The following is an 18,778-nucleotide window of genomic DNA, read 5'->3' on the forward strand; positions in this document are numbered from 1 at the left end:
TAAAAAAAACTGCCCCCCCCCACTAAGCCCTGAATAAATTACAAGATTAAAAAGCAGCTTTGTTAACTTTTAATTCAATAACATTCTGAAAGCCTAAATTTGCTGGAATCTCATTTATTTTTAAAAGTGTTTTTAAAACTAGAGCACAAAAATAGATTTTACATTAAATTCACTTCTAATTGAAGATCTGACAAGCTACTAAAGGAAAGTTATGAAACATTTTGCAAACAATTCATTGAGCCATCCGTCATGAATTACTTTACTGAAAAATTATGCCCAGAGACATGACAGCCCTGACATCATGAAAGATCACAATTACTGAAAGAGTCTGATAACCAATTAGGTCCACAGTCCTAGGTTTAACCCTTGGACTGCTCAATTTTTTTTATCAAAACCACTTCAAAAATTGCAATTTTTTAACTACATATATAAATTTACATGTTTTCGAGGGTTAAAATAAAGAGCACACTTTTGTAACCCAGATATTTTAGATAGATTTCATGCACAACAGCAGATTTTCATAAAAGTCAGTTTTAATAGTAATCATACAAAGAAAAAACGTCTGAAAACAGATGGATTAAATTACGATATAAAATGTAAAGTATATATAGTAATTAAAATATTCAATATTTACAAATATTACACTTGAAATTTAGTTAGCTAAGTTTTAGATTTCAAAACAAGGTTTCTACATGACATTCTGTGTGTAATTTTTTTTGCGGGGGGGGGGGGGGGTCGCAGTTTTTTTTTTTTTTTTTTTTTTTTTTTTTAAGAAACAAACAGCTTTTTTTTTATCGGATTACAAGCTATGTAGCTCCCAAAATGACAAGCTGTCAATCTCAAAAGGCTGACAGTGTTCTAGTAAAACTAAGTCTTCTACATGTAACACATGTTCCAAAGTTAAATACTAGCATTAATCAATCATATTCACATTCATTTCTCAATTGCCATAAAGAGGAAAGAAGCTGGAGAAATATTTTTCATCTCTTTTACCCAACTGCCGAACATTTTGGACGATTACTATATCATTTTCAGATTTTTGCTATTACGATCTTCAAATAACTCAAATCCCTTTCAGTATCAGAAATATCATCAGGTACATACATTTTATCACTTGTTAAACAAATACTAAACCTGCAAGCCATATTCTAAATAAATAAATAAATAAAATGAACTCTAGACACATTTTAAAAAATTAAATGACAATAATGCTATCTGTTGACCAAAACACAACTCAAAATATAAATATTGTAGATATAATAATTAAATAGGGGGATATGAGATGCATTTTTAAATAAATAATAATAATAATAATGCATGCCCACCAAAATCATAGGCTGAGCAAATTTAGTTACTTTTATGTTGGTGGTGGAAATCGCAGGATGAGCAGTCAAAGGGTCCCAAAATTAGTCTCAGAATTACTAATTTTTCCTCAAAAACAACAACTATAAAAAGTATGCTTTTTGAGTCTCGCACATCATGGCATCAATATATTATGACATGATGTCTGAAACTCCAAAACCCCATATATTCCATGTATCATGAGTACAATACCAGTGTTGATATTACTATTAATGTTGGAGAATTTATATTCGTGTTAATACAAATTTTGAACTTAGACTGCAGCCTGTGACAGCTTTTTTCAATGGAATATCCTAACAATGCATGCTCTAAGTTAAGGATCTATAACAATGAATGCCAAATAGCAAAGCTGTCAGACTGCTTTTGATCACACCACAGCAGCAGCTGTCTTGCCTGATTCAGTCCTCATGACAAATGTCAAACACCTTGTTGGAAGACTAATATCTTCCTACATACACATTTTGGTTCTTGTCATACTATATGCTCATAAAATGTCAGGCGATTATTTGAATAACCAAATCCTACTTTATACTGATAATGCAGCTTTACACTGATAATGGAACTCGATTATTGCTAATGTAGGTCTGTAAATCTAGAGCTAAAATTTCATTTAGCAGTGAAAAATAAACTTATGTATAAAAGGTTTCAACTGACATACATGCTAAGCAATGCTTTTATTATGCGATTTGAAATGTATAATGTACATTTCCCGTACACTCCAGGCTCACTCTATGGATTTTGTGACTGAAAAGACTTTTTTAATCACTTGCACATTCGTTTAAGAAATGCTCATACATTTTTTTAAAAACTTTTCTTTGATAATTGAAAGAAATTTTAGGTGCATATTTACACATTTAAAACATAACTATATATGCATATCTAAAATTATGATATATAATTAAAACAATAATAAATCATTAGTTATTAATTCTTTAAACTGTTATTTTTACAATACACTAAACTAACAAAAACTAAGACATATTTCCTCACAGATGAAAACTGGCTCTCCTAAATTTTAAAATGGATATATCCACATAGTGATTGTTGTGTGTTACTAAAGATACATCCTTGCAAACTACCAGTGAAGATCATGCTGGACCTTTCCTTTCTAACAGTGAACTTTATCACAGCAAAGCAAACATGAACTCACATTCAGTCTACGATTTTACTCAGCCAGCTTGCAAATTCACCTTCTCCAATTATTTTATGCATGATTTGATACCTAAGGAGTATCAATGAGAACGGCCAAGATTTAAGTTACAGGGAAACACAAGTGAAGATATCTTATTGCATATTGTAATGTTCTTATTGGAATGCATGCTTCTTTTAAAGAAATCATATCGTGGAAGTTATCTGTATTTTATCCATGACTTATTTTTCATTTATTATGTTCTTACTGTAAGGGAAATAAATTATTAGCCCTTCTTTGGGAAATAAATTATTAGCATAACTTTCCCTTCTCAATTTTCAGACAATAAGATTATACTAAAACAGGGAGGAATACAATATACATTTGTGCCTTTAAATTTAGCTTTAAAAATTCAGCAGTCCTAAATAACATTCTTAAAATGTACATAAATAAAACCAAATGATTCAACATTTAGGTTTAAATTGCACTTCAAATCATAAAGCCTTTCATGGGGCTTAAATGAAAGTTTCCTGCCACCGCAAATATCGTATGCGCAAATAGTTCGTGCTGGTGTGTTTAATCATATTTGGTCAAACGATTTTTGGCATCTGAAGGAAATGGACTTGCTTTAGAAAAGTCTGTTGTGAAATAAATAAATAAATTAATAATAAAAAAAATACAGTTATCATTTAAATAAACTGCAAGGGGGGTTGCAGGCATACTTAGAAATAAATCTACTTTAAAAAATTTTATAGGTTTTAAATCAAAATTTTTTTCAAAAAATTTATAAAAAATTATTTAAGAATACAAATTTTAAATGAACCTAAACTTCGAACTGTGAAAGAAGGAATCAAATGAGTGTAATAAAAAAAGAGATATTAATAAATACGTACCCAAATTGAATTAACATTGAGGAGCTAAAATTTTGAGAGCTAATTTTTTAGAAAACTACTTGTGCGATTTTTACAAAACTTGGCAGTTTGGCATAATTTGAGTCAGAGAATCAAAATATGGAAGGGGAAAAAAAAAAAAAAAAAAAATTTGCCATGTCATTTCAGAAAAGTCCAATTTTGTGTCAAAATACCTATATTCCAACAATGCTATAATATAAATCTAATGCACATCCCAAGTCGTGCTTTTGAGACATGGTAAATACAATTCAAATTTCGTCCACCGGCCCGTGTAGAACAGGAGATCTAGAAGTGCCCCCCCTTTTTTTGCGCAGTGTACAAGGGCATCACTGTGAAGGTTTGGTGTGTATTTAATTATGGCAAAGCACACTAGGGCTATCTGCCTAAGAGGAGGGATGCCTTCGTGGAGGACTTTCTATGGAAAACTGGCTCGTATACACGTTACACATGGGGAAATCCATGAAAACGACCATGCAGCCAGCCCGTTCGCGGGATTCGAACCTCGGACCGAACTACCAGTGTTCAGCGACTTTACCGCTCGGCCGCTGGTGGGCTGTGAAGGTTTGGTACCGAAAGTTCAAAATCAAGGATTATGACATCCAAGAAGCAGAGCGACGCTCTGGCTGGCCTACTGATGTTGATGAGGCCCACCTATGACAACTTGTGGAAGAAGATCAGTATGCAACCACTCAAGAGTTTGCTAAGGAGTTAGACGGTAGTGCCGTGTCTATTCATCATGCTATGCATCAAATAAACTTGACATACAAGTTCAATTGCTTGGTGCCGCATGAGGTGAATCAAAACAGATAAGGACAGACATGTTCAGGCCTGCACTAATCTGCTCGAATATCAACGTGAGGACAAAATTCTGAACTGGATCATCATTTATAATGAAAAGTGCATTTACTTCAACAATACAGGTCGAAATATGGGTTGGTCTGGGCCCCGTGAGCCAGTCAGCTGCGCTGCAAAGCGTAATTTATCTAATTAACATATCATGCTTTTATCGGGTGAGACTGCTGTGGAGAAAGGTAAAACCCTCGACACTAAGGTGTACAGCGAGATGCTAGCTCATGTTTACACTGCTATCAAGAAAAAAAATCGAAATGAGACTTCTGGTGCAAATAGGTAATGTTCCATTAAGATAATGGAAGACCACGTGTGTCTGCATTCACTGGCTTGACTTTGTATGGACTCGAATGGGATCTTTCGCCACACCCATCATGTAGCCCCCACATCACTCCTTCACACTTTTACTTGTACTTTTTTTCACACCTGCAGCTACATCTTGCAGGTGCTATCTTCCATTCTGCATAGGATGTTTCAAATGAGGTTGATCTGTTTTTGGACTCGTGACCACCAAGTTTCTGGGCCGAAGGCTTTGAAAAATTATCAAAACGTTGGCAGAAAATCACAGATTTAGGTGGTGACTACTACGAGCACTAAAAGTACTGCTTTCATGTTTTTCCCCCCTAGCTTTTTTTAAGAACCTCTTTTGGCACAAAACTTTCATTACAACCAGATGTTATTTCAATGAAGTTTAAAATTCAAGAACTGATAGTTATATTCTACAGATAATGGAAATGAATATTTACAAAAATGATGGAACATTAATAAATAAAATATAGATTCCTATTTCATTTTAAAACTCCTATTCAATTATTCTATAAGATTTCATTCATCATACAAATTATGAAGCTATATAGATAATTTAAAACACAACAATTTATTATAGCTACTGATGGCAAAGAATACTATTAAAAAATGACAATGCAAAAGACAGATGGTATTTCTTAAAAATACTTACCTTTCTATTTCATGATAGATATAATGAATGTTCATAATGTTTTTATTGTAATGCTCCATTAACATATTTACACACTTGATATGCTTAATTATGAGTAATTGTTACAATTATATGAAATTTTTAAGGCATAACAGCAATAAGCAGATTTACACACACATATTTTAAGAGTAATGCTATTTTACTCACTTATTATTTAAAAAAGATTTGATTGTTAAAGAATATATAAATCAATAAAATGTTGGCTGCAATGACATGTCAGAACAATATAGTAGCACACAAAGAAAAAAAGACAACATACCAGTGCGGAAAAAACCGCACATAAGAAACATTCATCTATAGTCCACAGCTTAGATGAAGACGTAGACAGTAGTAAAACGTGGTTATGTGCACAACTCAGACACTTATAAGAGTTCAATGGCAAAACTGATCTGTAACATGTTAAGGCTGATTTGTGTAAGAAAGAAGACGTAAACAGATGAAAAGTTCTTTGTGTTAAAGAAAATCTAACATTTCTTCGAGAAAGTTCTTAGGATGATGTACAATCTAACTTACCAGTTCCAGAAACTGCATAGGGAATTTGCACTCCAAACACACCACAGTGTCTGGAGTGTCCTCATTGATAGAAAAAGAAAAAAAAAAAAAAAGAAAGAAACACCCTTATTAAGTTCATTTAGTCCAACACTTTTAAAATTATAGAGACCCTTGCATGTGTCCCTACATGCCTCAATTTAAACACCCATAAAGTTCACCCTTCATTTTAGAAAGTTCAAATTAGGGCTAATTAAACACAATGCTTGTTTTCGTTAAATTGGTAAAAACCTTTTTCCTAGTTCTTATTATGATTAAAAGAACACCATGCCACATTCGACTATACAATTTTTCTTCGTAAATTTGATTTTGTTTTATATTATTTCCGTTGTGGAAGCATGCAAAAAATTTAATATAAAAATGGTGCTATAATGCATAAAGTGCAGGCCAACAAATGGCTACTTTCTTTCTGATACGATTTTTAACATCTTTCAAATTTTCTTTCATAGCACACTGGTAGCATTTTGTCTTGCTCCTCAACAGTAGATATTTTTCTTCATCGCATTATGAAATAACTTTTTATTTATTTATTTTTTCAATCAGCCACCTGCAATTGCTGTACCACACCAGAATAATTCATATTTCTTAGCTATTAATCCAATATGTGACAGTTTTTGCCATGTTTGCAATCTAGGTAGAGCTAACCTCAAAGAATCAGGAGGGCTTCTGCGAGATGAAGAATGAACTGCACGACGGCGATCTTGACGCTCACGTTCCTCTCTTGACCTAGAGGTTCTTGGTTTGCTTCGCTTCATATTTCGTAAAACAGAGATCAGGTCAATATTTTCATCCACTGGAAACAAGCGGCACAATTCTTCCCCAACCTTTGGTTCTATTTCCTAAAACAAAAATAATATGAAAAGTAAGGTACTGAATTTAAATATATATATATATATATAAAATACCAATATATGCTTAATAGAGGTTCCACATTTATAACTTTTCTAATATCAGAAATTTTTCTATTCATATATTTTACTTATCAAAGCCACGCTAACAGATTAAATACCTGCATGAAATCTTAAAAACATTTCCTCAAAATATTTTTATCACTTTCATATTAACAAGTATATTAATCAAATTTATTATCCTATCATTTATTTTAATTGACACAATTGCCTTATTTGCCTCAAATTTGTAGATAACAGATAGCTACTTTGCAAACAGATGCCAGCTGCTACTGTAGATATTACTTACCTGCCCATCTCTTCCAATTTTAACTTGTTTTCCTTCATTCCATGGATTATATAAGTGTTGAGTCTTCGTGAAAGAAAGCTCCCGCCTGAAAAAAATATATATATAAACGGTATACAAACAAATTAATAACTAAATATTTAATATCAGACCTACAAAAACATATATAACAGTGATATTTCACTTCATTAACTGCTTTGAAAAAAATTAAATTTCATTTTTTTAAATAATGCTTAGCTGAACATTGTCCCAATTTTTCAAAAATTTTGAGCCAAGCTTTTGATATTTTGTGATTTACCCGTCCCTCTGCAAAAAGTCAGCAAATCATTGTTGACTTTGTGAATGAGCGAAACGTTTGCTTTACTTTTACTGCTCTTTTATTCACATATAACAGTACCTAGGAGCATTTTATAAGAAAGGGTAAATTTTACTGCAAGAAAACAAAAATCTACATAACCAATATTTACATTTTTACAAATGGTGGATACCACTCAGTGAAATAATGGTTAATTTAAAGTATATAGTTTCACATGTACTAAACATGCCCGTGGCATGTGAATGTATTAATTAGCTATAATTCCATATATACTATAAAATACACACACACACACACACAAAAAAAAAAAAAAAAAAAAAAAAAAAAAAAAATTAAAAGCCAGGTGGGGGGGATGCACAGATAATAAGGAAGCACAGAATCTTTTCAATTTTTCATGTTAGAATTACAAATCTTTATAAACACTTATATCCTAAGTTATAAACATCCATTTTATGCATCACTGAAGGTGAAGTATTCCTGCATGAGTTTCTGAATTCATACAGATCAATAAATAAGCAAGTACAGTAAATTAATTATGAAACCGTAATTTATGTAATAAATAGCAATTATGATCTAAAAAGTATCAAAATTTAAAAAAAAAAAGAGCACCAATATTATATTTATTTGTTTACTTTATTAAACTTTTTTTTAACGCGCGCATGCTAAAAGCATACATTACGCATAGTCGAAATTAGAAAATTGCAACCAGATAACTATTTGATGTGTATTCGTGATATTTATAATGACGAGGAATTTGATTTAAATCATATCAAAGACAGAGTACATCGAGATGAAATACTACATTTAGTAAGGAATTATAAGCCGAATAAAATAAAAACATCTGCCCTGATGATAAGGATAGTGCTGACAGATCAACTTCCAGTTCATTGAGCGCCACGTCATTTCCCTCCCTCCGCAGAGCAGAGTGAAATTGATAAACATATTTCAGAATGATTAGAGATTATCATTGTTAATATCTCCGCATATTAACAATGATAATCTCTAATCATTCCGTTTATTGTTAATATCTCCGCAGAGCAGAGTGAAATTGATAAACATATTTCGGAATGATTAGAGAATCAAAGGGTCTTTATCCATTTTTTCCAGCAATTCCACTTTTTGTTTGATGGACATTGGAACATGCTTTCGCTTTGTAGATCCTTTGGTAGCTTCAGAATGGGAAATTCTTTTCGACATAATCGAAAGTTCAAGCTTATTTTTATAAAATTGCTCTAACAGTCTGCAAAAAATAATTAGCCGGATCCAATTAGAAGATTAAATAAAAACGCAATCTGCAACATTAACATAAATAGATAATTAGATAATTTTAGCTTAGCTTATACCATCTGTTATACATTAAAAATGTGTATGAGTATACGTATTATGCACATGCATAAAGGTATTATGCGCATGCGTTAACGCATTACGCGTTGACGTATGCGCAGAAAGTTTGTAGCTTTGAGGTCCGGATTATAGATCATTCCGGATTAAAGACTTTTGACTGTATTATTGTTATTTTAAGTTTTTTCCCCTCGAGGAAGGCTAAATTTCTGATTAAAATTATTAAATTAATATTAATCTTATTAAATTAAATAATTAAGAGCGGATGAAAATTCCACAGTTTACTTATTTATGTAAAAGAAAATGTAACTTTACCTGCAAATATAATCCAAACGAAACACTCCACCTAAAGCTCGAGCACTTAATCCAGGTGGCAACACCCATTGTATTGTAGGGACATCGTGTCTGGATTCTGAAGACATTCTTGCAAAACCTTTAATGAAATATTTAAAATTATATACTATTGAAAAAGTAAAAAAAAAAAAAAAAAAAAGGAATTAAAAGCAAAAGTAAAAAGAAGTAAAAACAGTTACTATACCTTGAAATTTCCCACTTTCTTTAACGGAAAAAACCAGGATAACATTTCTACATGTCTAAAAAAAAATTCACAAACCTTAATTTTTTACAGTTTTCAAAATAAGGAAATGAACACTTTCAAAGGAAGTTTTAAGGCTGATTTTTCATAGTCAAACTATTCTTAATTTGACATTTAGGTTGAAAACTCAGTAAGAACAAAAATCTATATATGCTTTAAAAAAAACTGTAAGCCAAATTTAGATTATAGACAATATAAATTATTAATGCTTGAAATCATATATCTAAAATACAAACTGTGAACTGATACCTGATTTTCGAGAGTTAATGTACTACAGTCAAATAATGAAAATCCGCCGACCGGAAATCTGTGTTGCCTCTCAAAATATAAACATTCAATTTATAAGTTCTGGAAACCAAACTGAGTGCGAAATATTGAAGAAAAAATATTTTATGGATAATGACGTCATAATTACCGAATAATAATGAGCCATAATGGAAATACCAAATTATTGACATCATGATAATTGTTTTCCCTGTAATCTGCATTGGGGTAAAAAGCAGACGATTCACTCAACTCTTCTTTCAAGTTCACGATTCATGTTGTTGTATTTTCTGAGCTTTGTTATTTCACGAGATTGTTTAGTGCTGTCTTTTTCTTTGATCCAGATATTTTGTAGGTAAATTAAGAATATTTTAAATTTCAAACAGATAATGGCAGATAAGAAACACACTCATGATTTTACTGCTTGCAACATTGAAAAACGTAAACACATTGCCGGTAATGCAAAACGTGCAAATTCTGCAAAAGATGGAGGCAGGTGCTACTCCTCGGTTTATAGCAGAATCATATGGAATTGCGACATGATTGTGTACAATACACAGAAAAATAAAGAAAAGCTGTTGAAATTTTACAGCAACAGTGATTCTAACACCAGAATTCGAAACCGGAAATCTTTGCATGAGGCACGATGCTGTGCAACCTCGATGCTGTGCACATATAATACGAGTACAAAAAATAATATAATCAATTTATATATGTAATAATAATTTAATGCAATAATGTATATAATAATTTAATTAAATGTATCTAATACGCCTTATTTATTTTGCACTTTTAGTCCAAATATTATGATTTATCTTTTCTGTCCTAAAATGCGCAAAATGCTAAAATTCGCACAACCTCTGGTCCCAAGCTTTGCGGATTTCTGGACTTTCAAATATTAACTTTCATTATAGTACTTGAGTTAAAATAATATGCCAAAAATCAATTATTGGAAAAACAGAATCAGTGTAATATTCATAAGTTTGCAAGATTAATTTGGAAGTAACAAAATTGGAGGTGTCAAGGCTTAAATGCAGAATTTTCGAAACTAGTCCTGCATATTTATGAATAAAATGTTGATTCTTGTTGCCCTGACACTTCCAACAATAATTGCATTATAACAATTTTTACTTTCTTCTCTGGGGTGGGGAATCTTTATGTATAACACGAAATTTTTTATTAATCTTAATGTAACAGAGTAAAAGAAGGGTGAAAGAAATACTTTATCTTAAAATCAACTTTTAATTCCCCCCCCCCAAATTTCTTACAAATTTAAGCATATTATTGCAGCATTAGAACATCACACCTTCTTTAGCATATAGCAAATTACTGAATTAGTACAACATACTGCTTTAGAGAATACATAACAAAAGCAGGCACTCTTCTATATGTCTGAAGTAGTTACAAACATACTTTCTATTAGCACAAATCCACTAGACTCAGGCTTTTGTCCATTACCAAGCTGCTGCTAGAGTAAAAATATCTCATACTCTGAGGATTTGGGAATGCTTTAGAAATTAATTTTGAGACTTAAGGCAAGAAACATGTTTCTAATTCAGGAAATCAATTACTAAAATGTTTCTGTTAACAAAGGTTTGGTTGCAGTTGTTACCTTCTTCGGTTTATCCAATCTTTTGAGTTAGAATTTAATGATGGATTTACATATAATGGGGGGAGAGGATTAAAATTCTCCTATCTCAGTAATGATTTTGAATAACTTCTTTGCCATAATCACATTGCTTCTAACTAGATAGTTATTCAGAATTAACAGGTCCTAATCAGAAGTACTTTCTTGTTACTACTATAGCACACAGAATAAAAATCAGAATCATAAGCATGTAAAAATTATACAAATTTAAACTATAAATCAAAGTAACATCATATTTACTTACCCTATATGCTTGGTTTAATTTACTTTCATTCTGAGGTGGGGTTGACCACACACCCTACAAACATATAGATAAAAAATGCATGTAAATGATAGTAATCAGCCATCACACAGAATTTAAATATAGAGGAAAAGAAATGCACTTGATAAGTTATAACAACCAATGTGAACAAATGAAAATGATCAGGTCAACACATATAACAAACAAAAGTATTTATTAAATACAGCATTTACTAAGTTATTTGATCAAATAACAGAACACTATTCTGGAAATTAAGCCAAAGAAGCATATAATTTACAAAATAATTTTTGAAGAACCACATTTTTGTTTTTTTTTTTTTTTTTTTTTTTTTTTTTTTTTTCTAATCCTCTTAGCGCTGTTTTTAAAATTAAATCTAAATTTTTATTTTTCATTCTGATCTATGAAATTTCTTTTTCGGAAGTTTAATATAGTGCTTATTTCTTAATTTATACAACTTATCATTTATTACACTCATTGTTGCTACTCTATTTAGTATACATTCCCACAAAACTGCTTTAGAAACTATTCATTTAAACCTTGAATTAAATCTACTCCGTCGATAGTGCATAAACCACAGTAGAATAAATGCACTTTTTAAAATTCATTATATTTATTTACCATAGCGATACTCTGGCACTAGATTCACTTAACGGTGCTACATCTGATTCATTTAACTCAAAATTCACAAACTCAGAATGCACAAAAATTATATCATCTGAAGATTATCTAATTGTTGCCATGTGTTCTATTGAGATACAATAATAAATCTAAAACAATTTATAAAAGAAATTAAACAAATAAAAAATAAACACTTATTAACAGATTATTCAGCGCTGCTTACCTAATGTGCATGCGCTATTCATAAACATTCTTTGTCCGCAACAGACTTGCGACAGTATTTTCTGTTACTGTGAAGCACATATTTCCTCGAATTTCATTAGAGATATATTTCTCATTCAATTAATTCAGTTTTCACTTCGCGGGAAGGCAAAAATAATAAAAACTCAAAATATCTTTGTTAAAAAATTGGGAAAAAAAAAATATTTTTTTTTTTTTTTTTTTTTTTTTTTTTTTTTTTTTTTTTTTTTTTACAATTTAAATTACAGTTTCTATGCAAAAACAAGCAGTTTGGCCAGCGGGCAAGAAGACAGATTTTTTTTCGAGGACAAAACTTAAAAGTTTACTTTTGGTCTCACTCCGGAAAAAGACATTGAAGGCATAGAACCTGATTTAATTTGTTGTGGACGCTATGCTGAGTCAACATATGAGATAATTTAAATGATAATTCCAGAATGGGTTAAGTATAATTTAATTCACAATAATAAAAGAAGACATTACTTTGCTGTTGAAGCTTATTCTCTCTAGATTGGCAACAAAACCACTATTCTGCTAAGTTTGAAATGTAAACAAATATAGCTGCTATGGTAAAGATATTAGGCTTAGCCACACTTAAACAACTTTTAAATTGTTGATAATTCTACAACTATAACATGTAGGTTAACTCAAGGCATAAAAACCTTAACCAGAAGATAAAAACAATATAATTCAATCATTTTTAAAGCACAAAATGCACAATTTACAAACATATAAGAATAAAGAAACTGAGCTCAGCTGCGTAACAGAGTAGATATATGTATACATATATTTATATACTTTTGGTGCACCCAATTGCAACCGAAATGGAAGGTGCACATCTACGTTACAGCAGTCCCATATACAAAATTTCAATGTTCTAAGACTATTAATTTTTGAGTTATGCGAAATACATACGCCATGTAAAAAATCTCTTCTGAATCCATTTTAGATCAATTTTATAATTCATTTGGGAGAAAAGAGTCTTTTATTCTGTCCTTATGTACAGATGTCATGCAAAAACATCGTTAAATTTAATTTGATAGAGATCAAAATGGATATTTTCGTTGAAATATGGCACCTGGAATTTTTGGCGATTACAATACTTCCTTTACTTCATACAAGGAAGTGAAAAACATGGTCTCCTATATCAAAATTCACACACTACTGTAATATTTCACACACTAGTTATATTTATTTTTCTTTTATCATATAATCCTGCCATCATCAAAGTGATGAGAGTCAAACATGCAGTAACTGAATCTGGATTTTTGAGGATGTTAACATACTCTCTATAAAAGAAATGCATAAAATATCATCATCCAGAATAGCATAAATTGTGAACTAGTGCTAATGGAGTTATAGCATTTTTTTTTATTTTTTTTTTTTTTTTTTATTTTTTTAATTTTTTTTTTTTTTTAAATTTGGTGTGATATTGTATTTTGAGCCAATGGCATTTCTGGAAAAAAAAAAAAAAAAAGAAGATTGGTTGATTGACTGAGACACAGCCTTAAAAGGCTATTTACCTAAAGGGATTAATTCTTGGATTTTTTTAAAAATTTAGATTAGTGTAGATGACCCATTCTCTGACACCTTTTTTTCATTTTATTAAAACTGTACTACACATTTTCATACAATTCAAGCTTTCCAAAACTGTATAATAGCTGGTTACTCAAAATTACCAAAAGAAGCATTTTCCAATGCTTCTGTGAAGGTTATGATGTTGAAATACTGTATTTCAACAGATGTAACTTCAAAGACTAAATAGCAACCTTTGACATTTCAGATCAAACTACTTAGCAAATATTTTCTACTAACTTTTTAACCAGTATACTATGTTATTAAAGTAGTCTATATTTACATAACATAATAATCACAAAATAAATATCTCATTAACTTTCAAATTTAATCTTTCTGCTACTAAGCATCAAACCAAGTCACTGAAAAGTAATAAACACAGATTTTAAAAGTCCTCTTTCTACTTTTAATCTGACTGATTAAAATAGAAATTAATTTAAATTATGAGATGTCTAATCAGAAATATTAAATAATTTTATGAAATAATACTATCTGGACTTCTAACAATCATTACACCCTTTTTCTTCTCTATGACAACTATTTCAGGCAGTTACCTGCATGAGCAGCTAATATTTAAAGAAATAAAATAGCAAATATAAAAAAAATGTATGGCAACCCCCTATCGGGAATTCTAAAATGCAATGTTTTTAAATATCTGCGATTTTGCCATTGAACTTTATGTGGCATAAGAATGAAGAATGTAATATATAAAATAAAATAAACAAAAAGATAAAAATAAAAAGAAGAAAAAGTTTCAGAAGTCATCTTACTAAGAAAAGAAAACTAAACACTGGTATAAAACACTGGTTTAAACCCTTTACAAAAAAAAAAAAAAAAAAAAAAACATTTATGTCAACACTGTATCAGAAATTCTAAACATATGTGTTGCTTTTAAAAATGTTTTAATTTCACTGCTGAATTGTATACGACACCAGTATGAAGAAAGCGGTGCTTAACAGCAAAGCTAAAAAGAAAAAAAAAAAAGTTTTAGCGGAAGTCAGTCTAAATGCATACTGGTAACCTGTAACACTGAATCAAAGCACCAAAAACTTAAAAAAGCAGTTGGTACAACATTCAGAATATTTTCAGATTTTCTGTATTCCCTGCCGAATTTTTATGAAATTAATTTTACTTTAACAAACTTAACAACTTTTCCAGAACTTACTACATTACTACTTCCCAATATTCACAGACCAAAGTTACTTAAGTTTTATAAAACAATAAGATAATTTTTTAAGTGGGGGAAAAAGTGCATGCTAAAAGCTTAATTTTGTAGTAATCGATAAAAATATTAACAGAACAAAGATTCTCTCATTTTTCAAACAATTTTTAAGATTTAAGAATTTTTCATAATTACATGAGATGATAAGTACAAAAATGCTAAGGAAAGAAGATTTTCTTTCTTTTTAATAGCACTAAGAAAAATCATACAAAGTCCGCAATCTGGACGTCCATTATCCGGAATGATCTATAATCTGAACCTCAAAGCTACAACCTTTTTTTTTTTTTTTTTTTGGTATGCCTTACGCATGCTCGTAATGTGTTTACGCATGCGCATAGTGCGTTTGCGCGTTTAATGTATAATGTACGGTATAAGCTAAGCTAAATTACCTTTACCGATTCTAAGGCATTTCAGTTAATGTTGCAGATTGCGCTGTTTCTTAATCTTCTAATTGGATTTGGCTTACTATTTTTTGCAGGCTGTTAGAGCAATTTTATAAAAATTAAGCTTGAACTTTTGATTATATCAAAAAAGTTTCCAATTCTGGAGCTGCCAAAGGATCTACAAAGCGAAAGCATGTTTCTATGTCCATCAAACAAAAAGTGGAATTGCTACAAAAAATGGATAAAGGAATATCTGTCTCAAAATTATACGAGGAGAACGGCATTGGATGACACAAGAAAAAAGAAAAAGGAACTTCTTGAATTTTTGTTGAAGCATCTTAAACAACTTACATTGTAAGAAATGTTTAATAAAGTAAACAAATAAATATTAAGTTTTTTTTTGTAAATTTTGGTACCCTTTAGATCATAATTGCTCTTTATTTCATAAATTATGGTTTCATATTTTTAATTGTATAATTTCTGCATGCCATCTTACCAGATTTAAATTGATGATCTATAATCTGGAAAAAACCCTAATCCGGAATCACCGAAGTCCTGACGAGTCCAGATTATGGACTTTGTATTGTATTATGATGTTTAGCTTTTGTTTTGAAAGCTATTCTACAACATTAATTTTTCCTATGAAAATAAATATAAATACATAGAGTTCCAAAAAATCAGAAGAAAAATTAAAGACACTTTTTTATATTTACCTTTGCTTTTGACAAAGCAACATTTTCATGGTTGTTGCTTTTCACTAGAAAAAAACGAGCATCTCGGAAAAAGTACTTCAGAAGGTGGCTATAATCTATGAAAAAAGTATCTTCAAGTTCTTATGTTCAAACATAAATTCAGCATTTTTGAATATACTAATGCAAATACTGTCACAAATTACCACAAAAATTTAGGCAATACTACAGTAAATATTAATGCTGTATGAAGAAATATGCATATATGCACACACTGCAAAATAATTCCTTAAAGGTAAGTTTCAAACAATTAATTTAAGTAGAATTCATCTCAGGCAGATATAATTAAATAATATAGATTTCTGTTAACAATTTCAAATCAAAATTATGCAATTACAGATTCTGAAACAACATTCACATCCTCAGAACAGGCAATGTGACAGTTTTATGGTAGATGAAAATTTGCACATTCTAGAGGTGATTATATAATTATATATATTACAGTAGAATTTACCCAAGGTTCACAATGAAATTCAAGTTTTAATTTCCGTGTTTTCCCATGCGCAAATGGAACAATTTCCCTAGATAAACATACTGAACTAGAATATTAAGTATGTGTAACTGAATAATTTTGTATGTTTGCTACAAAGTACAGCATTGTAAATAAAAACATTGTAAAATTTCTCATCTTAGTAGAAGAGGCCAAGTTTTCAGAATGTGTAAAACTCTGTCAACCATGCACATAACCATTCTCTGATAACAATTCTTAAGTCAAGCAATGCCACTATTTTCATATGTGTTCTTTTTTTTTTTCGGGGGGGGGGGGGTATTTCAAATTCCAATGGTTTCTAAGAACAAATCATGTTTTTTTTTTTTTTTTTTTTTTTTTTTTTTTTTTTGCAAAATTTGCGAGCAATCAAAGAAACTGCCATAAAATTTCTGCAAGTATGCAGAATTTTTATGAAAATTTTCTAAGCAAATAACAAAATGCTATTTTTCTCAATAGCCACTGCAGCCAAAAACTGCATGAAGCCGATTGTCCACAACTCTCTAATGTTTTCTCAAGCAAAAACAGATTGTTGTTCACATTGGGAGAAGAAAAGTGCACACAAATTACAGAAAGATTTAAAGAAGAATGTAAATTTTTTATTTTTTAATATATTATGTAATCCTTACTTAATAGTTCAAATTTGTATTTTAAATTGCTAAGGTATGTTTCCTTTTCATATGTTGATTATATTTATTGACTTAATGATAAATATTGCAAGTTTTGTAACCTTTCTTAAAAAAGGCGGGGAGGCGCGAAAACTAGCAAACTTGCTATCGCATACTTGCCATCCTATGACACTCAAAAATCAGGAGATTTTTCACAATGTTAAAAAGACTTTTTAAATGATGAAACTATAGTTTTTAATAATGAATTAACTATAAATAGTAATTAATTCTTAAATGCAAGCAAAACAAAAATACCTTATACATAAAAAACATTTTTATTACTTGCATTGTTTAAGGGGGGGGAACACTTTAATCAGTTTTCGTACAAATGTTATAAACAGTGGCAGATTTTGCTTTCTTTAAGAAAGAAACTTCATAATTTTGTTCATAGCAATTGTCAGGTAGGCCTGCTTTCGCTAATAAAAGTTTTTCTAATGTGTCATCACTAATAACGAGGGCCCTCGTTTTTCCAACAACACTGAAAATCCTCTCACACTCTGCATTACTATGGGAAACTGTCAAGATGGCCAACATAATTCTAGACAGTTCACTATATTTCAAAATTCCATCAGCGTCTTTCAGTTTTCCAATTAAACTCCAATGGGTGTCAATCCTAGCTGATTTTATAAATTCATCCAAGTTTTCTAACTGTAAACTGCTGTTATGCAGCTGTTGGAACTGTTTCAATTTTTCCTTCCTTTTAGAACTCCTTTTTCAAGGTAATGATAAATATCAACAATGTGTTCATCCACATTTATTGGTAAAGAAGCTACCCCTTTTTCAGCTGCTAAATTTAAGAGGTGACAGGTGCACCTCATAATCTGAAAATCTGAATTTTCTTTTTTCAAGATGCCTGCAACACCAGTCTTCCAAGCCTACCAATACTGGTGCATTATCGGCACCAAGTGCTAAGCAGTTATCCAGAGGGACTGCATTTTCTTTTAAAGTTTTAATAATTAGCTGTGCTATATTAAAGCCTGTCGAATGTCCTTCTAAAGTGGAGACAGAAAGTAAAGTGCACTCATTTCTGAAGACTCTGGATTAAAAGAAGAAACAACAACTGGATACAGTTTTGAATTGGTATTATTGCTTCCATCCGTAGAGAGGCGGTATGGAGCTGTTTTAATGCAATTAATAACTGAAGATTTATTTTTCAAATCCATTTCTTTAACAATTGCACCTGTTTTGGTTCTTGCACTTGAGTATTTCTTAGTGATTTCACTATCGGGAAACATTTTTCTAAATAATGTTGCAGCGTGATCCGATGCATTCAGTGCAGGTTGTGGTCCAGTAAAAAGGCAGAGAACAGACATTCTGCATTAATAACTTTTTGGTCCTTTGTTTCCGAAGAAAAATTTAATTTTTTGTTTTTTTCAAAACAATTCATGTTGTCTTTGTGTTTTAGTGTACGCACATGTTTGA

At 30.7% G+C, this 18,778-nt stretch overlaps 1 protein-coding gene across 2 annotated transcripts in view; it reads right to left on the bottom strand.

The window, feature by feature from the left end:
• Positions 1 to 18,778, bottom strand: part of Ythdc1 (YTH domain containing 1) — a 125,201-nt gene that overhangs the window by 47,877 nt on the left and 58,546 nt on the right. For both annotated transcript variants that reach the window (XM_035366527.2, XM_035366526.2), the window contains 6 exons: positions 16,166 to 16,260; positions 11,400 to 11,453; positions 9,187 to 9,241; positions 8,964 to 9,081; positions 6,995 to 7,079; positions 6,443 to 6,636 (listed from right to left, as the gene is read on the bottom strand). In XM_035366527.2, coding sequence (XP_035222418.2) covers positions 6,443 to 6,636; positions 6,995 to 7,079; positions 8,964 to 9,081; positions 9,187 to 9,241; positions 11,400 to 11,453; positions 16,166 to 16,260 — 601 coding nt within the window. The remainder of the gene's footprint in view (positions 1 to 6,442; positions 6,637 to 6,994; positions 7,080 to 8,963; positions 9,082 to 9,186; positions 9,242 to 11,399; positions 11,454 to 16,165; positions 16,261 to 18,778) is intronic.

The sequence above is a fragment of the Stegodyphus dumicola genome, chromosome 2 (assembly GCF_044657685.1).
Source record: "Stegodyphus dumicola isolate Sdum_Otavi_A_Nest chromosome 2, ASM4465768v1".
Classification (NCBI taxonomy): Eukaryota; Metazoa; Arthropoda; class Arachnida; order Araneae; family Eresidae; genus Stegodyphus; species Stegodyphus dumicola.